Here is a 24,515-nt window from a genome sequence, read left to right as displayed (position 1 = left end):
GGTCACATCTGTATCTCCACAGTCCTGTGCTGACACCAGGCTTGTGTGGAACTGCACCACTTTTTCTTCCTTCCTCTCTTTGATGTGCCTCTGTTGCCTGGATTTTGGCTTCACTGTACAAGTGCATGTGCTCTCCATTACACTGCCTGAGACCGAGGCTATTTTTGCATCATGTTTCTGTTGCAGGATTAGTTATTATACCCCCTACGGAGCAATTACCTAGAAAAAGCATTAGTGATTTTTTTTTTTAACTATGTGTATATTCATTTTGCCTTAGCAACTACAGCATGGACTCCCTCATGGAAAGGAATCAATCCTCCAACAACCTGATGTCAAAAGCTACAATATTTGAACACTTCAATAGTGATAATGCAAAAACATTTCCCAACGCTTGTTATAACACCAGGAAGACAACATGAGCCAAGTCTTGGCGAAGGATTGTGTGCTTACTTGCTGTATTTCCTAAGCTTCAGTGATAACTGCAGAACACATTGTGGCAAAAATCTTGCAGATGTAAGCAGGCTTTATGACAATGATGAAATGGATATGAAGTATTAATTCAATGAGGTGCTCATCTGTCTAGCACATCTGAGACTAAACAAAGATTACTGCTGGTTTGGGAAAACAGCTGATCAGTGTATACGGAAGGTCTATTGCTTCTGTATTAAAATAAATACAGAAATTTTGAATTAGAAGAAGTCCATATGGTTTACTGATAATCAAACGAAAAATCAGAGGCAATAATCTGACCTTGCATCTAGCTATTTAGTAATTATGCACAAAGTTCAGTTAAAGGTTAAGGTTTTGCATCATAACATTTAATGCTTGGACCCTTACAAAAGAGCATGGACTGTTACAGCTAATCAACTCTTGACAAGCCCACACAATGAAAACCCACCTCTCTTAATGGGATGCAAAGAGTGGGCAATTTCATCAGCAGCTTTTAGCCTGTCTTTTGACCTCTACCCATGGTTGTCAAGGTAACTCTCATCTCACAAGCAATCTGGCAAGTGAACTTTTTGACTAGCCAGGAGCCCATTAGCTCTTTTTGACAGTGCAGGCCTGTAGCCATAGAACTGGAGTAAGTATTAGAACAGAAAACTGGATAATTTGAAAGAAAGTCAGACATGCAGAAACACAGAAAGAAAGAGAGATACAAAGAAATATAAGAAAAATTAGACAGAGGAATGAAAGAGAGCAGTGTTGAGCTCTTTAAAGTTTTACTGCCACATTCACCCCTGTGTGGCAAAGTCAATATATAAGTCTTTAAAAATTCAATATTAACCTCCAGTCCTTTATACTGGGTTTTTCTTGCCTAAGCACTAGGTGCTGAATGAGGTTAGTCACATCGTCAACAAGGTTTACAATGTCTTACAATCAAAGTGCCCTTAATGCATTAATAGCAGTCAGCAAACATCACGTACATTGAGTCTCAAAGAACCAATTAATATGATCATCTGGAAGCAAGAGACACTGTGAAAGCTGTCCTACCTAAAGTGGGAAGAAGGCAAAATGGATTTCTATCACTATTTAACATTCTTGAAAATAAATCACTGAATGTTGACCTATTCTTTAGATAATGGATAAAATACTGGAGGAAATACAAGAAAATGTCATAGTAGGGTTCAATGGTAAGCTTCTTCCAAGGACTCTGGACGGAAAATTCGACAAGCACAAATTTGATAAATACTTATTATTCATTTGTGCAGTTGGGAATTTTTTTTTTTTTTTAGAATAATTGTCCTAAAATACCCAATCCATCTGCCAAAAAACAGTCTTAGCCAGTCAAGCCAGTGGCTTTGCCAACTTCCATATCACTTGATTAAACTGATTAATAAATGTTTGAGATTTTCTAACTCAAATTCTTTCCATCTTCTTACCAGTGCATTCTGTCTTTTGGCAGCTGGTAGCTGGTCAGACCAAGCCGGAGTTTTCAGCAGGAAAAGTATACATCTGTTCATTAATATTGCACACAGTCCTGATAACCTGGCACACTGAATAATGCAAAATCTGATGCCAGAATCAAGCAACTACTTTATAAAGCCTTTACAAAGCAAACACAGATTTATATCAATCTATTCTTCGTATTTCATATGAATGTCTAATATCATGTTTGTGCAAAATATGACAGTCATGTATGTAGATGGATTAGAGGGAAAAAATATCACATCTATTAGTCCATTTCAAATCAGAGCAAAACTGATACTTATGGGGCCAAAAACTGAAGGTGCGTAGGCACCTTATTGTTATTCTACTTTTTCTTCTTCTTTTCTTTTTCGCTATTCCTCTGACAAATTTTGTCAGATGATCGCCAAATTTAGCAGACGTCATCTTCAGAGTAAGCCTCACAAAAATTATCGATAGAATTTTGAATATTCCAAATGGTTTTTCCATAATGGGCCAACGAACCTGACAGCGAAGCTGCCAAACAGGAAGTGAGGCTGTATCTCGTTAACGACTTTGCCCGCTGACACAAAACCTGGTAGGCATCTTCAGGACCATGACCAGTGCCAGCCTCGCCTACTGGTCAAAAGTTACAATAACATGCTAAAAATGCTTATATCTAACTGCCATTTTTGCTATTCCTCCTACAAATTTTATCCAATCTTCACCAAATATGGCTCACATCATCTTGAGATCTGTCTGAACAAAAGTCATCAAAGGAATTCTGATATTCAAAACTATTCTCATGTAATGTGCTGGCAAATGCAAAAAACAGGATGTGAAGATCAGCAATGTATCTACATATTATCACAAAACTTAAGTATCTTCAGGGCCACGCCCTGAATGTATACAAGAAGTTCCGTGACTGTGCCACCTTGTGGTCAAGAACTGTAACAACTTTCATTTTTTTCCCTGATAACATTTGAAGAATTTGTGCTAAATTCACAGTTCTTTTTTCCTATAATTCCCTAGAGTATGCTGAAGTGAACACACCAACATCTGAAATTCAAGTGTACTTCCTGCCACCCATCTTGGATTTTGTCATAAAACTTTTTTTTCACTACTCCTCCTACAAAACATATCCAGTCAACACCAAATTTGGCATACATCATCGTCTGACCAACCTGGACAAAAGTTACCAAAAGAATGGTTTGCCAACAAATCTGACGGTGATGCTGCCAAAAAGGAAGTGAGGCTGTATCTCAGTAATGACCTTGCGCACTGACACAAACCTTGGTAGGCATCTTCAGGACCATTACCTGAGACTATGCAACAAATTTCAAGACAGTGCCACTTACTGGTCAAAAGCTACAATAACATGCCAAAAATGCTTCTCCTGCAAATTTTGTCCAATCTTGACCAAATTTGGCCCACGTCATCTTGAGACCTGTCTAAATAACTGTCCACTGCCATTCTAGCTGTTCAATGTACTATTATACACACAACACATCACTGACAGGGTTTAATATTAAATAGCATTTTTATTTAGCAATTTTCAATTTAAAAAAAAAACAAACTCAGTAAAATACAGATATAAGTCTGGTGCAGATTCTTGTGTGAAGTGTGAAAAAAGGCACAGACTGATGAGAAAAAAAACAAATACCTTAGACGTTTTTAAATTGCAAGAAGAAAAAAATTTCAGGTCAGAGCAGTAACAATCATGACCACAGGTCAAAGTAGCAACAGACAACACCACAGGTCACAGCATTAGCGGCAGCCGCAGCAGCAATGCCACCCTACTGCCTATTTGTTCTAGACGATTCCTCCTACAGTCAGAGAATTCCACCATTGTCCGTAGTCAAAACATACACATCATGAGTCAAACTACAAATCACTCTTGAATCCCTTTGCCTAACGTTATGGCTCTGCTTAGGCAACAATTGTAGTGAATCTATGAATGTGCGGCTCATTGAGTCTGGGTGCTTGGCCCCTGAAAATGCTGCTTGCAGCTTTAATTTTAGTTGTTTTTCTATTTGGTTTGGTTGGACATCGCACCTAACTAACCAAATCAAACAAATCAAAAAGTCAAACGCATTGGCTGAGGGGCATGTAGGAAGGAAAGAGGCTGAAACTGTACTCTGTACTGGATTTAAACAGACTTAATGCTGCATATGTAAGAGCACCCTTATTGGCACTCTCTGCTATTCTTAAACCATATAAAGTGCACTGTGGTTAAAATGCATTTTTAAAAAGCCTTGTGTGTCAGTATCCTTTTTGTGTTTCTTTGGGGCATGTGCACTTAATCATTCAATATAAATGCTATAATCAAATCATTAGCTGAGCATGGTATGGCAGTTCTGTCATTACGCTGTGGAGAACAGCATTACATTTGTCTTTGTCTTTTTCGTTGAGCTTTGTCTTTGTTGTTTTGAAGCTAGCAGACTACACGACTTACCGGGTGGGTAGCTGACTCTGCTGTCTGGTGGCGCAGACAGAAGAGAGTCCACAATATCAGACCTTTTCTGGAGAAGCGTTGAGATCATCTCAAATCCCTCAGGGCCAAGAAACTCAAACAGCTGAGTGTATGAGACACAGAAAAGAGATAGAGTCATCAGGGCATCAGGACATATGTGTGAAAAAATAAATTCTTACTGCAACCAAAAACATCATCCTCTCTATATGCCAAACATGAGCACTTGGTAGTCATTATCTCCCACATTTCTAATTCTGAAGCAGAATCTCATCTGCTGCACAGTCTGCTGAACACAGACACCTGGCACTTAGCACCAGAAAAAACAAAACATACAGTCAGCTTGAGAATTACTGTCACCCTTGGTAAAGATGGGTAAAAAAAATGGTTAAAAGAATGTCTTTGTGGTTAATTGTCTTAAGCCCACACTGAAAATATGAGAGAAACCTTTGATTCAAGTAAATTTATTCTGAGGAATTAAAAACCCTCTAAGAAAACCATGTGTCCCAATTATAGGCATCTCTAGATATTTTTATAAACAAAATGTAATTGAATCATTTATATATTACTTTTAACTCTTTAGGAGCTCTTAAGCAGTCATCCACAACCTCCTGTTTCACTGGTGTGGAATATGAGGTGATACAGGGGTTAAATTCCCTTAGTCATTCATCAACATGGGGAAGATTAAAGAACACACAAATGAAATGAGACAAAAGTGTGCTGCCTTTCATAAATCAGGCACTGACTATAAAAATACATACATGCCTGAAAAATGACCATATCATGCCATACCATATGTACTTTCCCCCCACGCACAGTGAGGAAGATGGCTAGAGAGGCAAAAATTTCTCTGCAGACCACATTTGGAGATTTGCAAATGCATGCTGGGGTCATGAAGTTTCGAAATCTACAATTAGACACCACCTCCAGGCAAACAATCTACTCAAAAAGCATGCCAGACGAAAACATTTTCCTCCATCTAACCACAAACATTAGGGTCTGGAGTTCAGCAGACGCTACTGGAACTTTGATTGGAACCAGATTCTATGGTCAGGTGAAACAAAAATAGCGCTTTTTTTTGGCAATGAACGCTCAAGGTGGGTTTGGCTTAAAGAGAAGAATGGTTATATACAAGAGAAAATAATCGCCACTGTTAAATATGGTGGGGCATCTGTGATGATGTAGGGCTGTTTCTCCAAAGGCCCTGGGAACCTTGTTAGGATCATGGAGTCCATGATGCCATGTAAGTACTAGAATATTTTAAATATTGCCTCTACTAAGAAGTGACAATTGGATCTGCCAGCTGGACAATGATTCAAAACATACGTCCAAATCCACACAAAAATGGTTAAAAGACCAGAGAACCAAGCTTTTGTCATGTGGCCATTCCAATCTCTGGACTTAAACCCCACAGGGCTGAAGAGGAGAGTCCACAACAGAGGATATAGTACACTGTAGGATCTGGAGAGTTTCTGTATTGAGGAGCGGCCTCAGATTACTTGCTCATATTTTCAGAGAGCAAGCTTTTTAACCACAAAAGGCATTTTTTCCCCACCCTGTTTTAAACCCAGTAATTCTGGAGCTGACTGTTCATGGAAAAAGACTCATATGTAAGATAACCTTCAACATTTTAACCTTACAGACAGACATTTCATTTCAAATGTGGCCAAACAACAAAAATGTGGGGTGAGACAGACAAGTACTTTTATGAACTGATCCTTTTTAAAACATCCGATCATCTGAAATACCTAGATGCCATTTCCTGGATTAAAAGTACTGAAATCCTTAGAACAGCTCCTCAGTTTTTCTTAAAGTAAGAGAAGAACAGACAGATAATCCACGAGCTGTCCATCATTACACTAAGCTAAACAATTGCTTTCAAACTACAAGCAGAGCTTTGAAAAATAGCATCAATTAATTATCAGTGAGTAAAGGGAAAGTGCCCAAAGGTGAGCTACTCATTTAAATAGTAATAGTATGACTAGAATAAATTTACAAACAGATCTTCTTTGTCTTCTTGTTTCTTTTGAATTGAGCCATTAGATTAGATGATGTTGAAAATGCTGAAAAAAAATACATATACACTTATGTATGTGTGTGTGTGTGTGTGTGTGTATTTCTTCCTACTAATACAAAAGCATTTTCAACAAAAAAGAAAACTGTATTTCAAGAAAACTGTATTGTATCCTAAGTTGTATTTATATTCCACCATTTCATACTGTAATAAAGTACAAAGTTTTACAGCACAACAAACATACATAAAGTACAAAGATATCAGTTGAAAAAGTCTGCTGTCAGTTTACATAATTCCAGTTCTATGCTAATGTAAATTACCTTTAATCCTTATCATCTAATGGCTCACTCCTCTACTCTTCTCCCACTTCAAATATGTAGCATTTGCTTTTGCAGCAAATGTCATTTTTAAAGCACAAATATAAAATATTAAAAAGCTGGGCTCTACCACTTGTATGCCCTCCCCTCTACCTCTGTTAAGTTTAAGGCCAGTAAGTGGAAATGCTTTCAACTTTGCCATTAACTTTGGAGTCACTTGCAAAGAGAAGCATGGTGGGCTCACAGACAAAGGGCATTCTACATCTGAAGACGCCAGTGGGAGAGTTAGGTTCCAAATGTCAAATACGTGAGGAACATTAAAAATATCTCAGGTGCTACACTAAGACCTTGGGAGATGATGGAGGTTTAATGCAAGAGGCACAACAGTCAGCTGATTACAACTAATTAAGAAGGATATAGAAAGAAAGAAACTAAGGAATAAGTTAGGGAGGCTGAACAACACATCCTTGTTAAATTACATTTGATTTCATATTGAACTGAAATGTCTGTGACAAACAGATGAGAGTCCAGCCCAAGTTTAACCACTGTCATCAAATCCAACTGGCCAAATCCAGAAAATCTTTCCATCTCCACAGGCACCAACATCCCTGCTCTCCAATGTCCTACAATAAAGGGGAGCCAAACTGCTGCTAGCTCATCTGACTTGGCAGCAACCAATAACATCCATGCATATTATGATGTAATGAACTATATAGTGTTATAATATCCACTATATGGCCAAAAGTTTGTGGACACCTGACCATCACACCCATATGTGCATTTTGAACATCCCATTCCAGATTCAGCTCCCCTAACAGCATACAAAGCCATCCTATACAGTTCTGTGCTTCCAACATTGTGGCAACAGTTTGGGGAAGGCCCACATATGGGTCTGATGGTTACACATCCACAAACATATACATATCTCTCACAAGGAGTGATATTGACTGGTCAGTTATGTGCTTTCTTTTGAACTTTATTTGATTGAAATTTTCCTCAAATAATAATGATTCCAAAGCCACAGCCTTCCAATCACATGCCATAAGACGGCATAAGAAAATATCTGCAATGTTCATTTTTTTAATATAATTGTGGAAAATCCACAACTGTTACTATCAGCTTATACCACAGTGGTGTTGAATTCTTGAATCAAATTTCTGTGAAGAGATGTTTAACATTTATGGAAGGAGTCAACTCTGGGGTAGTAATGGCCCACCCTATCACTGATTACTTTCCTATAACAGCACACCCATTGTGTTTTTTCCTTAAAACAATAGATGACTATGTTTTTTTTGTTTGTTTTTTTTTTTTTTTGTGGGGGGAGCTGTGCTCTCTACATAGCTGCGTTCTCTGAAGCAAAAGTTAGGACAGTAAATATACACTGGCTCTCACCTCATTCTGAAGTTCATCATCACTCTTGGTAGAAGCCAGCATCTCGAACAGTGAGGTACAGAGCTCCTCTACACTGGATGAACCCATGTTGCCTCCACTCAGGTACTTCTCCACCTCTCTTCTAAGGATGGAACGGTCAGCACTGCTGCTCTGGCTCACTGAATGTGCTCCAGTGCTCTCTAAACCAGCGCTACGCCCTCCAGCATGGTTGCTCAAGAAGCTGTTGAAGTCCAGGCTCAGCCCCTCACTATTTTCCTCCTCCCATGGAAAAATATCTAGACTATCTAAGGCATAAGTGTCAAAAGAGAAGGCAATGTTCTGTCCAAAAGACTTTCCATGATCTACAGGCTTGTTGAACGTCTGGGTCTGGATGAAAGCTTCCACCTGGGACTCTCCATGCTGAGCTACCAGCTGGCTGACAGCAGCACAGGCAGTTTCAGCTGCTGAGGCCGGGAAAGGTCCGAACATCTGCTTAATGGCCCGGGTCTCTTCATGGCTGACCTGCTCTTTGTTGTGGAATGTCTTGAACAAGAAGACTGCAGCACTTTCAATGGCATCCTGTCCGAAATCTGTACTCACTGCAAAGTTCACAGAGAATATAGGAAGCACAGTGATTATTCTGTGGACCCACAAATTGAGAAAGTGCCTCTGTACGATGTGATGGAACAATTAGAACCACTTTCACTACACTGCCCATGCTTTTGCTGTTGAGGAAATGCCTAAACCCAATGCTAGCCACAGAAATCTTTAATAATGGGAAGAAAAGGGCTGAATGTCCAATTAAAGGAGAGAACATGACCAAGTGATGGGAAGACAAGGATTCGGGCCAATTAAAATTCTCTGAATGCAGTTCACTTTCTACATACCGTTCATTGTCTATAAGTAATTGCTCATTTCTGTGCATTTTAAAATATGTAAACTTGGAGAACAGTACTTTATTCTGGTTGGGGATGTTTCAGAATGGCCTGTTTGCAAACTGAGGATACTGTGTGAGCTGTATTGAATGTGCAAACACACCTTTCTACACATAATGTAACAAACATTTGTCAGCTAAGAAATATTTGTTTTCAAAGACCACAGCACTGAAGAACCTGTAGCAAACGGTTTTTCTTTTGGTACAGGAGAAATGTTAGACTTTACACTGGTCCTTGTAATTAGGAATGGTAAATGTAATATTTTAGAATAGCTTTGTTATTTAGGTCCAACCTTTGTCTATGTGATTTATACCTAAGCCTGTTAGATATATCACACACACTGTTTAGCGTTTAAATAGATTTCAAGCAAAATCACCACAATTCATCAGCTCTTTAATCTCCCTTCATTGTTATTTCATTGCATTTTTTCCCCCAGAGTTAGACTTTTCTACTGTACAGTACCTTACAGTGTAACAGTCACAATATGAATAAAAGTTATTTTTGTTCAATCATGATTAGGTTTTAAAAATAGAGTAATTAACACAGTCTGAACCATCCATCACACTAGCATGTCCTTACATAATACACCTTCAGTTTCCAGTACAATCTCCCTGTACTCTACAGAACATAGTAACACTTCGGCTCAGAAACAGATAATCTTTAACCACACCCCAAAGCACATTTTAAAGATATTTAAATGAGAAAATAATTGTTTTTTTTTTTTTAATTAAGCTACAGCAGCATCTAGGCTTCATCCTGCTATATAGCACTGAGCTGTTTATCACAGACTTTTATCAGCTATTTAGTTACAAAATAAAAAAAGATCCTTTTGTCTTTGGTTTCTATCGCAAATACTCCAGGCCTGCTGTGAGAAGAGTCTTGCTTGCGTTCACAACAGCTATAGTGGGATTAGCAAAAGAGAGAGCCCTGCCATGTTGCAATCCATGCCCTGCTGCTTTCCCTGCGACCTACCTCCCTTGTCCCCTGACAACAGGATCAGAAGAGTAATATGAGTCGTGTGATAGGATGCAGTATGCAGCTCAGTTTGACTAAGACTGCATTCTGGGGGATTTGCATCTAATCTAATTATTAGACACATCAGGAAAGCTGAACTCTAACGGTGTTCTGACATTCACCTTTATGACTGGTTACGTTCAATATGGATGTGTGTAGTATACCTTAACTTCATGCTTTCTAACAATATATATAGTTTATAACACTTGTATTTGGCTAAAGCTGGTTTTAAAATTATTATCTTGACTGAATTCTATAACAGACTATGTTTTCAATGACAGATTATACTATGAAGATCCTCTAGGGAAATATCTGTAATTAAAGACAATTACTACACTCATCAGTCAGCATGATCTGGGCTCATGTAAGGTCACATAAACAGTGAGCTTGCAGTAATAAGGATATTTTTGGGTCCATTAGCATGTTTCGTCTAAGTTTCACCATTACCGCGATCGTATTTTTTGTAGATGTCCTGTGAGTTTCTTGTCATCCTATGCTGTCCTCATATTGTTTGGATTTAGACACTCATTGTAGCAGCTGACACTCTATGAGCTTTTAATGAAAAATTCTTGACAGTGCCAGAACTTTGCTATCATCTGTGTCTTAAGTCGCAATGGCACCAAATCGGCCTCCAGTGAGCATGTCGCATTATGCGATCTAAGACGTCCTGTCTTAATTTACAACCAAAGAATTCTTTTATAATGAACACACAATATCGGTCAGGAATAAGACAGGATGCAGGAATTTTCTAGAAATCAGTTAAATACTATACCTATCTGCTTGGCCGCGTGAAGAAGATTTTTTAGCTCCTGTGATCCTCTCTGTTGTTCCTTCTTCTCTAGTTGTTGTGTGAAAAACTGGACAACCTTTGCCCAGGTCAGACCCTCTCTGCCAAACAGCTCTTGCCTCTTCAAACGCTTGGCCTGTCAAAGAAATCTTTTCGTGATCACAAATCACAAAAGTCTTTTCGTGTCTTTGCTTAAAGCTGGAGGGAATATTACAAATTATTTATATAAGTAAAATGTTCATATATAAATGCAATGACAAGGCCCTTTTTGAATTAGCATCAAGTTTAGATAATAAACTCCTTTAACACCACGCCACTGTATAAGCATCATGGTGCCTTCGAAATCTCAGTGTTATAGCGTATGCTCAGAATAAAGCACGGTCTTTATCTCTTACATAAAGAAGACTGTTTGCTACTTTAAACAATTTAGTGCTAAGCTGCAGATATAAGATAATCAGAAGCACAATCTACCTCCTCCTAAAAATCCAGAAGTCAGGAGATGGACTGATTAAGGAAAAACAAGATGGGGAGGGAAGTGAAGGATTGAGAATGTGTCTAACACAAAGTTATAAATAATGGAGGAGAAACAGAGGACTAGTTTAATAGAGATACATTTTCAAGGACATAATTTTGTAAGAGTCTTCCGTGAGTCTACTCACTAGTGGACACGTTCTGAAAAAAGGTTGGTTTCAATTTCTCAGAACAACAAAGGAAAAATGAAGAACACAACATATATAACAACATTGTTACTAGTCTCATTTTGCATTAAATACAAGTATTTTATAATTATCTCATTTTGGATAACATACTAGTATTTTGCAATTATCTCACTTTTTTATATACTTGTACTTCGTAATTATTACTAGCTTCATTCTGTATTACATACTAGTATTTTACAATTCTCTCATTTCCTATTTCATACTAGCACTGTGTACTTCTCATTTTGTATGACATACTGGCATTTTGTAATTCTTACTAGCCTCATTTTTTATTACATGCTAGTATTTTGCAAATATCTCATTTTGTTTTACATATGTGTATTTCGTAATTGGTACTAGCCTCATTTTTAGAATCAGAATCATTTTATTCGTCATATCCATTTACATGTATTAGGAATTTTTCTTGGTGTTTGATCACGATACATTCAACACACACATCTCAAACAATACAACACAATTACCTTCCTAATATACAAATATTGCACCTAACATACAAATATTGTACCTAATATACAAATATTGCACCTTAAACGTAAATTGTTGGCTCAATTTACATTACATTGGAGATATAAATAGCAGCTGGCTGCAGTTCAGGGTGCATTTTTTTAACCATATGCAAGTATTTAGCTATTTTTCATTCTAGTATTTTGTAATTCTATCATTTTGTATTACCTACTAGTATTTTGTATTTGATATTAGCTTCATATTGAATGAAACTAATATTTTGCAAATATTTCATTGTAGTACATACTAGTATTTTGCTATTATCTCAATTTCTATTTCATAATAGTATTTTGTCATTGTTACTAGCTTCATTTTGCATTACACACTAGTATTTTGTCATTGTTACTAGCTTCATTTTGTGTTACATACTAGTATTATCTCATTGTTATTAGCTTCATTTTGTATTATATACTACTATTTTGAAAGTATATCATTTTTATATGATATGTTTCAAACCTTTGGATTTTGTATTACATACTAGTATTTTGTTATGATCTCTTTACATATTATTTTGCATTATAATTTTGCAATTAGCTCATTTCCTATTTCATAATAGAATTTTGTAATTATCTCACTTTATATCATACTAGTATTTTGTCATCCTTACTAGTTTCATTTTGTATTTCATACTAGTATTTCGTAACTCTCGTTTTATATTACAAACCAATATATCATTTTATACTTCATACTAGACTTTTTGTTCGTAAATATCTCACTTTGTATTACATACTAGTATTTTGTAATTCTCATTTTCCATTTCATAATAGTATTTTGTAATCCTCATCTCACATGAGGATTTAGCCATTATCTAATTATATATTTCATACTAGTAATTGCCTCATTTTGTATTACACACTAGTATTTTGCAATTATTTCATTTTGTATTACAAACTAGTATTTCACAATTATCTCACTTTATATTTCATACTAGTGTTTTGCAATCATACTAGTTTTGTAATTATCTCATTTTGTTTTACATATTAGTAATCTGGTACTAGCTTCATTTTGTGTTTCATACTAGTATTTAACAATTCTCATTTTTTATTACATACTAGTATTTTTTATTTATCTCATTTTATATTACATGCAAGCATTTTGTAATTGTCTAATTTTTAATTTTATAATAATATTTTGTAGTTATTTTTTATATATTTAGTTATGTAGTCATATGTAGTTATATTTAGTTAGTTAAAGTATGTAATTTTGCATTACATACTAGTATTCTGTCATTGTTACTAACTTCATTTTGTGTTTTTACTAGTCTTTCACAATTGTCTCATTTTGTATTTCATACTAGTATTTTGTAATCATTACTCGATTCTCGATTACTCGATAATATTTTGTATTTTGTGATTATCTTGTATTTCATGCAAGTACTTTGTAATTATCTCATTTTGTTACATATTAGTATTTTGTAATTCTCATTTTGAATTTCACACAAGTATAATGTGTTTAGCTCATTTCGTACGACACACTAGTATTCAACTATCTAATTTTGTATTTCATACTAGTATTTTGTAGCTGTCTCATTTTGTAAAACACTAGGATTTTGTCATAGTTACTAGATTCATTTTGTATTACTGACTAGTATTTTGTCATTATTACTAGTTTCACTTTGTGTTTCATACTAGTAATCTGAAATTATTTATTTATTACATAGTAGTATTTCACAATTGTTTTGTATCACATACTAGTATTTTGCAATGATCTCATTTTGTGTCACACACTTGTATGTAGTATGAAATATAAAATGAGAATTACTAGTTTTTTCACAATTATTTCATTTTATACTACTTACTAGTATTTTGTCATTGTTGCTAGCTTGATTCTGTAATTCTCATTTTATATTTCATACTAGTATTTTGCAATTATCTTATTTTCTTATTTTATGTTGTATTTGTCTTATTTTGTATTATATGCTAGTATTTCATAAATATCTCATTTTGTAGTACTAACTGGTATTTAGCAATTATCTCATTTTACATTTCATATTAGTCTTTTGTAATTATCTCATTTTGAATTACATATTAGTATTTCGGCATTGTTACCATTTTGTGTTTCACGACTATTTTGAGATATTTACGACAAAGATGGTGGCGCGGTAGCATGCAGTGGCCACTACGTGTCCACAAATATGGTGGATGTTACATGTAATCTACACCACTTGGGAAACTTTTACCAGTGATGTACACGAGAAGAACTGGTGAACATGTCTATCATCACCAACTTTTCCTGAACATTGGAGAACAAAGCTCAGGAAGAATAAACAGTGGACTGCGGGAAGAGCTATGTGACCTCAGGCTGCTACGCAAACCAGGCCCTGGGACTGCAGTATTGCCTGATGCTGCTGGCTGGGATAGAGGGCACTGGAAATGGTGTGCAATGCAGCGGAAGACTAACCCTAGCTGCCTGGCTCTACCATCCATTCTCCAAATGTTCTCTCCCTCAGCAATAAATTGGACTTACTCAGACTACAGTTAACTACCCAGCGTGAGGTCAGGGACTGCAGCGTTTTTATGGAAACATGGCTCAATGACAGCATTCTGGACACAGCCATTCAGCTAGTCAGGCTAACCGCACATCATGCCAACAGGATAGCAGCACTGTCTGGTAAAACTCACAGCGGTGGTCTGTGTGTTTACACAAACAACGAATGGTGCAGGAATGCTGTTGTGGTCTCAAGCTACTGTTCATCGCTGGTGGAGTTTATGACTTAAGTGTCAGCCATGCTACCCACCCAGAGACTTTAACATCATGCTCATCATCACGGTATATATTTTACCTGGTGCTAACACAAGGGAAGCGCTAAGTGACCTCTATGGGGCTATCAGTAACTTACAGACAGATTTTTCATTGCTGTCAGACTTTAACCACACAAATCTGAAATAAGTGCTACTAAAATTCCATCAGCATGATGATTTCACAATCCGTGGTACAAACACTTTAGACTTTGTTTACGCAAACATTCATGGTGCTTACAAGGCTGCACCCCGATCCCAAATCAGTTGGTCAAACCACCTCTCTGTTATGCTAATCCCAGCATACAGACCACTCTTGAAACGTGCCAAAGGGTTCTGAAACAAGTGAGAATCTGGTCTGAGGGAGCCATCTCAGCACTTCAGGACTGCTTTGAACACAGAGACTGGAATAAGTTCAGAGAGGCTGCTACATACCACAACACCACAGGCTTGGAGGAATACACAGCATCAGTGACTGGCTACATCAGCAAGTGCATAGATGATGTGACTTCCTTCAAGACCATCACCATACATGTAAATCAGAAACCGTGGATGACTGCTGAAGTGCGCTCGCTGCTGAATACCCGAGACACTGCCTTCAGGTCTGTCGACAAGGCAGCCCACCGCACAGCAAGGGCCAATCTGTCCTGGGCTATCAAAGATGTGAAGCACAACTATGCAGAAAGAATCGACAGCCACTTCCTAAATACCAAGGACACAAAGCGCATGTGACAAGGAATTCAGGCCATCACAGACTACAAAGCTACACCACTTGTCTGTGATGGTGACGCCTCGTTCCTAGACGCACTAAACAATTTCTACACACGGTTTGAAGCACTGAACAACATGCCAGCGGGGAAGACCACCCCAACTCCCAGGAACCAAGTACTTGGTCTGCTGTAGGCATCAGTAAGACCAGAGTTAACCCAAGGAAAGCTGCAGGTCCTGACAACATACCTGGCGGGGAGCTCAGAGAATGTGTTGATCAGCTTACAGCTGTACTCACAGACATCTTTGACATTTCCCTGAGCTAAGTGGTTGTCCCTATGTGCTTCAAGATGACCACCATCACCCCTGTACCGAAGAAATCATCTGTGTCCTGCCTGAATGACTGCAGGCCGGTTGCACTCACACCTATCATTATGAAGTGCTTTGAGCAGCTAGTCATGAAACACATAAAAAGCAGTCTTCCCACAATAGACCCCTTTCAGTACACCTACCATCCCAACTGCTCAACAGAAGATGCTATATCTGCTACCACCCACCTTTCTCTGACCCGTCTGGACATCCTTATAGCTGTGACTATATAAGGATGCTGTTCATAGACTTCAGTTCAGCATTCAACACAATCATCCAACGGAAATGGATAACAAAGCTGAGCCTGCTGGGTTTGAACACCTCCCTCAGCAACTAGATTCTGGACTTTTTGACTGGGAGACCCCAGTCCGTCAGGATCGGCAACTCCACCTCGAGCACCACCACACTGATCACCAGTGCTCCCCAGGGCTGCGTGCTCAGTCCACTGCTGTTTACCCTGCTGACTCATAATTGTGCTGCAAAGTACAGTTCAAATCACATCATCAAGTATGCTGATGACACTACAGTTGTGGGCCTCATCAGCAACAATGATGAGTCAGCGTACAGAGAGGAGGTGAACCTGCTCGCAGAATGGTGTAGAGACAACAGTCTATCTCTTAATGCTGAGAAGACTAAATAGATGATTGTTTACTTCAGAAGGACCTGAGTAGACCAGTCACCACTGCACATCAACAAAACAACTGTGGAGAGAGTCAAAAGCTCCAAGTTTCTTGGTGTGCACATGATGGAGGACTTCCCCTGGACTCTCAACACCACCTGCCTAGCCAAAAAGGCCCAGCAGCACCTCCACTTTCTATGGAGTCTGAAGAGAGCCAAACTCCCCCCTCCCATCCTCACCCACCTACAGAGAGACGATAGAGAGCGTACTGACCAGCTGTATCACCGTGTGGTACACGAACTGCACAGCCTCTGACCGCAAGACCCTACAGCAAATTGTGAGAACAGCTAAAAAGATCATTGGAGTTTCTCTACCCACCATCGAAATCTCATACAACAACCGCTGTATCCGTAAACCCACCAGTACCCCTCTCACCCCTGTGATGGACTATTCACCCTCCTGCCATCTGGCAGAAGGAACAGGAGCATCCGTGCCACCACCAGCAGACTCCATAACAGTTTCTTCCCTGAGGCAGTTAGATTACTCAACACCCTGCTGCCTTCCAACTCTCACCTGGGCTAGTCAAACACCTAACCCAGTATGACTCAAAAAGATTGCACACCTGCACATTACAAAGCTGCATCAGTCACTCTTTATTATGGAACTCCTTTTTGCCGCCAATATTGCTGCTATAAAATAGTTTGCAATAGTTTTGGAATTATCTTATTTTCTATTTCATCATAGTATTTTGTAATTATCTCATTTTGTATTTATACTATTATTTTGTAACTATCATTTTCTACTCCATCATAGTATGTTATAATTACCTTATTTTGCATTTCATACTAGTATTTTGTAATTCTCTTTTTGTATTACTTACTAGTATTTCCCAAGTATCTCATTTTCTATTTCATTTTTTGTTATGATCTCATTTATTACATTCTAATATTTCACAGATAAATATGAGGTCATTTCCTAATCCATAATAGTATTTTGCATTTACCTCAGTTTGTATTACTAGCATTTTGTAATTCTCATTTCACACTGGTATTTTGTATTATCTCATTTTGTATTGCACATACATATATAAACATGTACAATTGTGATTAGAACATTTTTGAAAATTGCATTAAAACATTAATATGAATTAACCAAATTAATCGCGAAAATCGACCAGGACTATTCTGTACTGTAGTTTTTTAGATAAATTGGGACAAACAGAGCAAATTGTGACAAAAGAAAATCCATGCTTCTTAACCTGACAAACTTTTTTTTTTTTTTTTAGGAAGACTTGTTTTGCTGTCTAAAGCTATGCAAAATTGCTGCCTTTTACTAATAACTACTAAGATATCAAAATGCCTATGCCCCTGAACTGCATATATAGATTATATAAGATTATCAGTATGTGAAAACAGGGACAATATATTAACATAACAAATAGCATTCAACCATGTATACACGACTTAGATAGCGTTTTCAGAAAATGAGAATGTAATTAAAACAGAAATATTTGTTCTGAAAACAAGTTGTGCCTTGCCTTTAAATCACACAGCTCGAGTGAGAGGTCCTCCTGCTTGCTAACCGTGGAGAAAGAGCGCAATGCACCGGTAAGCCGAGGAGGAGCCATAGCTCTGCCGCTCAGTCAACCATCGGCGGGAAGATGTAGTCATGCAGTAAAAGTGCCTGTTAGGAAAAACCAGCAATGCTGAATATTAATGTGACTGCTTTACAGATCAGGATTCATCTCAAGTCATGAGTTACCTCTGATTGTGTTACATCCTGTATTATGTGTTATTTCCTTTTAAGCCTTATCTTTCAAGAACTTTGCTGGTCACTAGAGAGCTATGAACACCCATGAATAAAAAAACTAATAATTGAAACTATCAGTCCCATGATTACCACACTTCTCATTACCAAGTAAAATACCTAATGTAAATTCATCTCTTTTATTAGTAACCGAAAACATGCTTAAAATTAAACATGGTTTAAGCGCTTTTGGTCAACAGTGTTCAGATTATTTGTTTACACCATTACCACATGCATGCTGTCAAATCAATCAATTTCACAGGGAATTTCAGTAATGTAAAACTAAACTCCTTCATCTATGTACAGATTGATTAGGAAAAACAAGTTATTTTACTCTCAACAGCACTGTTTGTTGCCTTTGCTCCCCAAAGCTTATTAATTATTACAGCAGCTCTCTTAGTGAAACAGTAGATAACTGGACATTCCCAGGATAGAAATAAAAGTCAGTACAGAAAGTGAAAGGCGGGTGTACTGGAAGCTTAATGAGTTCTTTCATTAGTGTGAGAACCTCACAAAATGGAGTTTAAAAAGACGAAAAACCAACTGACAGCTTGCTCTACAAGATGATCACAAACGGCTTATCATCAAATGTGTGTGGAATAAATAACTGGAATGTTTATGGATGTAAAAACTTTTTTTTCATTATAGCTACAGTAAAATGTGCACAATGATGTATCTAACATTTACTGAGTATTAGATAAAAAAACAAATCTTTCTTTCAACAAGAGCTCATCTTTTAACTAGAGTCAGCCAGTTAGCTCTTACTATGACTGTCAGATACCATGGTGTGACTGTGCCCATTGTGCAGAATCAAAAACAGCACATAACCTACATAAAGAACTAGGCACCTAATGTTATCTAGCTAAAATATACACCCTGGTTAAAGGGTAAGGATTTGCTCTGCTGTAATCACACAGCACACCACTCAAAGTCAGACCACAAGGTGAATACAGGGGCTTTACCTGAAGCTACTTCCATCTCAGAGGTATTAGCTAGCTGGATAAAATACAGAGAGAGCGAAACTATCATGCCTGATCACTAAAATACTACATATATTGATGGCAATATAACAACTTTGGAGTAAAAACACACAGAAAAAAAAACATCAGATCAAACTAGATGCCCTCTCGCCACTCAATATTGTTCTCCCTTTAGCTAAAACAACTTTCGAACTAGGCAAATGGTACAAATTTCACATCAAGGATAAATCACCTTACTAGCATTCACTAGCTTCCTATGAAGTTATAGAACAAATAAATACCTTACCTGTTTAGCAAGAAAAAAGCTCAAATTTTATCTCACCCAAACCCATTTTCTTATTATTGATTATATTGGACTTGATCAGTCTCTCACTTTTCTGACTGCCTGAGGCTCCAGCCAGTCACTATGTAGTCATACTTCTTTTGTGTTTGAATTTGGAGACTGATGATATTTGACGCATCCGATTTGGTGTATGACATATACACACAATTTTCTCACTAATTTTGTCCCAACGCCCCTGACATGACACTGACTGAGTGCCACTATCACAGGAATGTCAGGGCAACTCACAGCAACTCAGAACCTTCATATTAGCCTACATGTTTTTCCATCTTAAATTCCTACAGTACCACATTCTGAAACACAATATTTTAATTTAATGTGTAAAAAAATGTAACTTAAAGGAGGGGAAAGAAACAACTAGTAACAAAACACACTTGAGTTACAATATGAGTAACAAAAGATCAGAAAATACCACTGAGATGGAAATAGTATAATATCTTCATATCACACAGCCCTAATTTGTATATTACCATAAAATAACAAAAGGAAAAAAAAATAGTACTTCTTTAAATACTCAAAATATTGTTTGCATTGCACTCCAACAAATAAGATGACTGAAGTCTGATCTTTAATTAAATTAAGCATTTAATAGTTCATTAGATCACTGGATTGAGCTTTCACAGCTGCATTTATGAATTTTGAAGATTAACATGTATCTGTGCATGTCAGAGGGAGTGAGACATAAAGGGAAACCCATTCTCCAGCTAGAACTGTGTAATAACTTTGAAAGAGTCCACAGAAAAGCTATTAGAAAGCTGCAGATCTGAAACGCATTTTTAATCAGTCAGGATGGAGTTTGCCTGGATGAGCAAACTGCATGAGTAAATAATGTACTTACTCCGAGTGAGCGTGATTAGTAAGCAACAGAATTCACTATTTGGCTTTGTCTGAATTAGTCGTCTTACAAAGAAAGAGAGTAGGCCGTAATTTAGAATGGAGTTTGGCCTAACACATTTTACTAATTTAACCTAAAGAATAATCCAAGAGGGAACAATCAATATCCAAATTGCACACACCTCTCACAGCAAAACTGCAAAACGAGCATGGGAAATTACGGAATAACATGGACACAATGCAAAGAGGAACAGTATCAAAGCTCCACCGCAAGCAACTGACACTTGCTGCTAAACACTAGATGACTTAAGTGTCAGAAATATCTGGCAGATTTAAGCACAACATCAGTGACCCAGTTTATCTGGATCATAATCTAATAAGATCTTAACTATATGCATTTACACTTGACTACAACTCGGCCGATGAACAACTGATGCTGTGTCATGCATTAATATGCAAATCATCTTAAAACATTTGACCACCAACTTCCTGTACCATTCTTCATTTTCGGTTGTTTTATTCAAAAGAGTTTGTGGCATTTCTTAGTAATCTTCTGCAGTCATGAAAAATGTAAGTTATGACAGGATTGGAAGGACAGCTGAATGTGTATTTTTTAAAAATGGTTCAAATGCGTCTGACCTCCAGCGCTGGTTTGAGTAATCAAACCGAACTGTTTTAGATTAATTATGCGTGCATGTACATTTTTACACGGAAAATCTTTATCTCCTTTTCACGTTGTGCTACAAACAAAAGGCTAAACAAATAGAAGAAACCCAATGCCTCAGTTAGCTGTCCAGTCACCAACATCTTGAAGTTTTATGGGATGTTCTGCAACAGACTGTGGTGTGGATGTCCACCCATCATTCCCCCAAAAGAAGAATTTTCTTTGAATGATTAGGATTTCTCTGGAGTATTAATTCTCAAAGTGGGGTCCAGGAAGCATAGCTATGGCGACTGTTGTTTTGTTTGTTGGGTTACTATAGTCATCAAATTACAAGTCCCATTACAAAAGTTATTATTCATTATTGAGTTCTTACAGTTCGCCTGTTTGACTGATCACATGAATTTAATCCTAACTTCAAAAACTCAAAAAGTTGACTTATTATTACTACACATCATAGCTTGGGTTGGTACAGTGTATTTTGGGTCAGTGCCACTTTTCCTTGCAGCTACTCTTTTGTCAGCTTATAATGATAATATCATAACTAGCCAATCGACAATGTAACAGATTTTATGGAAAGATCATTCTCAAATATCTCTTATTACCAGTGAAAATAACCTGAGTACATAGACATCCCACTGGAATTGACATGTTGGCAAAGATTCTGTTCTATCTTGTGAGAAAAGAGGAGGGAAAAATGCAACACAATAAAATACAGATGACGTTTAAAACAGCAGAGAAGCAAATCTTCTGGGGTTTAAGGTAAGTTATTGGGCCCCTATCACACATAAAGCCTACTAATGATCAAGTGCAACTTGCACAACCATGACCCTTACAACAAGTGTTTATGACAGAGGTCAAATGTTGTATTAAAATGAGATGTATGAAGTGCACACAAAAAAGCTAGTCCTTCATCACAGTTATTGTGTAGTTGTATGAATGCAAAAAACAGCACAAAATGAGGCAAAACTCTAAAGTACCCTACTGGCTTATATAACTTCTACACAGCTCGAACTGAAACTAGTGTTAACTGAACACCTACACCACACTTAGGTCAGCTAGTTGTCCTTCTACCTAGCTACTAGTTCAGTCAGAACACCGGTATCAAAGTCCAAACACTATTAATAAACGCCTCTTTAGCCTCTTTAGCCTCCTAGCTAACTAGTTTCTAAAAATAGGGCATACAACAGGGCATTACAGCTGGCTAGCTAATGTTATACATTAGCTATAGCTACATATGGACTTTCAGAATGACAACATATTGCAGTTTGTCAGCCAGGTACTTGTTTAGCCAAAGCTAAAGCTAAGCCTATAAACAATACCGCGTTTTTCTCATGTCTTAAAAATTTTCCATAACTTAAATGACATTTCAGCAAGCTTGTCAATTCTTAAATACACTGAAAAACTGAAAGATATTTCAGCCATCCAGACCTCACTTAGCAGTTCTCAATCAATCCAATGTGCAGTCAGTTTCAGCAGGCGCCTCAGCTAGCCGAATGCTGCGTGTATTCAGAGACCGCATGAGCCGCAAGGTTTTGTGGGTATTGTAGTGTTCTAGGCTTCCCAGCTACGTTACTTGAAACAGACAGTTTCGGTTTTATTGACTACAATATCCATTCGTACGACGTATGCGGAAACATAAAGTAAATAGTGCGCCAGAAGCAAAATCTGAATTAAAACTTTTTAATTAAAAAAATTAAAAAGTTTGGAGACAGCAAGGCGAACGCTTCAAATACGTTTAAATGACTGTAAATAATAATAATAATAATAATAATAATAATAATAATACCCTGCTGAAAAAAACAGTAGAAACCCTCATAGAATTTATAATGGATTTTAATGGTTATAATGGGAATTGTGTTGGTTTTAATGGAAGCTGTAATGGTCCCTGTGGGTCTCTACTGGTAATTTGTTGCCTTCTATTGGTGGCATGTTATGTCTAGTAGATACCATTAAGGACCAGTAATGGTAATGGTTTTAATGGTTAGCTGATGTTTGTGATGCTATTCGTAGTGGAAACCATTAGAATTTCTATATTGGTTTCTATTGTTTTGTTTTTTTTCCAGCAGTTTAATAATACAAATATATTAAGGAATAATACACAGGTATGATGAAATAAACTGAGATAAAACAATAAAATAAAAAATGTGTGTTGATTAGATTAGATTGGATTGGATTAAATTAGATTGGATGAGATTGCTAACTCACAGCTCCAGGGTCCCCAGTTCAATCCTGAACTCAGGTTAATGTCTGTGCAGAGTTTTACATGCTCTTCCCGTGTCCACGTGGGTTTCCTGCAGGTTTTCCTGTTTCCTCCCACTTCCCAAAAGCGTGACACTAGGTGGATTGGCTACGCTAAACTGCCCCTAGTTGTGAACGAGTGTGTGAATGTGTGTGCATGGTGTCCTGCGATGGAATGGTGTACCATCCCAGGTGTGTCCCCAGCTCGCTCCCAGGATAGGCTCCGTATCCACCTCGACCCTGAATATGAGATTTTTATATACAAGGTTTGTTTATAAGATTTAAATGTATTGCAAACAGAAATTGTCCTAGAGTCAGATTTGTCTTGATATGTCTAAATATTGTATAATCTGTATTTCTACTTTGTCATTTAAAAACTGACAGTACATGGGAAACACAGAAAGTGGAATTGAATTGAATTTGCTGAATTTGAATTTTGGCACAAAGCGAAGAGCACAGTATGAGGGATACTGTTAATACAAGACAAAATTAGACACAGTCAGTGAATGGTTAACATATAAGCTATTGTAACTAAATGTATCACAAATAAGATTTATTGGTTTAAACAACAAATCACAGAACCTGGGTTCAGTTCTGAGTCTAGGTCACAGCCTTCACCAGAGTGGCTAGGTCCACATGCTTTAGCTATACTAGTGCAGTAGGGTGAAATGTTCAAATCATTGGTTTTACCTTTTATTGATGTAATCCTCTAGGGAACTGGCAGTATTTTAGTATTTAATCACAGACCAACCCCTTTGTGGCTCGAGATCATGTCATGGTGAAGGGGCTTATGTGTCTAGTGAACGGTAAGGCTATGTCACCAAGAAATTAACGCTCCCAGTAGATCCACTTTTGGTGAACGTATCTGAGGGGAGAGGTCAAATAAATAGAGATCCTAACGATCCCCTTTTAAGGTACCAGTGCCAGAAATCTCTGGTATTTTGTAGTCTTTTGCTCATGTTACTATAGGAGTTAGACAGCTTCATTGGTTGGATGAGATTGGGTCCGAGATGTTGATGGCACTGGACAGTGTTGAGGTTGTTGGGTAACTCACCTCTTCAGTTTTGACTGGAGATCTGGGGGAATGCCTGTGGACTGGCAAAATGGGATAGTGGTACCTATTTTAAAAAAAAAAAGTGACCAGCAGATGTGTTCCAGTTTTAGGGGAATCACACTCCTCAGCTTCCCAGGAAAAGTCTAT

General features: G+C 37.5%; 1 protein-coding gene across 1 annotated transcript in view; it reads right to left on the bottom strand.

Moving 5' to 3' along the window:
* ascc3 (activating signal cointegrator 1 complex subunit 3) overlaps positions 1 to 22,638 on the bottom strand; it is a 148,885-nt gene extending 126,247 nt beyond the window's left edge. The window contains exons 1-5 of the mRNA XM_026926265.3: positions 22,505 to 22,638; positions 17,987 to 18,132; positions 10,778 to 10,928; positions 8,078 to 8,655; positions 4,340 to 4,460 (exon numbers count right to left, since the gene is read on the bottom strand). Coding sequence (XP_026782066.3) covers positions 4,340 to 4,460; positions 8,078 to 8,655; positions 10,778 to 10,928; positions 17,987 to 18,076 — 940 coding nt within the window. The 5' untranslated portion in view covers positions 18,077 to 18,132; positions 22,505 to 22,638. The remainder of the gene's footprint in view (positions 1 to 4,339; positions 4,461 to 8,077; positions 8,656 to 10,777; positions 10,929 to 17,986; positions 18,133 to 22,504) is intronic.
* Positions 22,639 to 24,515: the final 1,877 nt, after the last annotated feature.

Source organism: Pangasianodon hypophthalmus, chromosome 1, assembly GCF_027358585.1.
Source record: "Pangasianodon hypophthalmus isolate fPanHyp1 chromosome 1, fPanHyp1.pri, whole genome shotgun sequence".
NCBI classification, from domain to species: domain Eukaryota; kingdom Metazoa; phylum Chordata; class Actinopteri; order Siluriformes; family Pangasiidae; genus Pangasianodon; species Pangasianodon hypophthalmus.
This window is presented reverse-complemented; position numbering and strand designations above follow the sequence as displayed.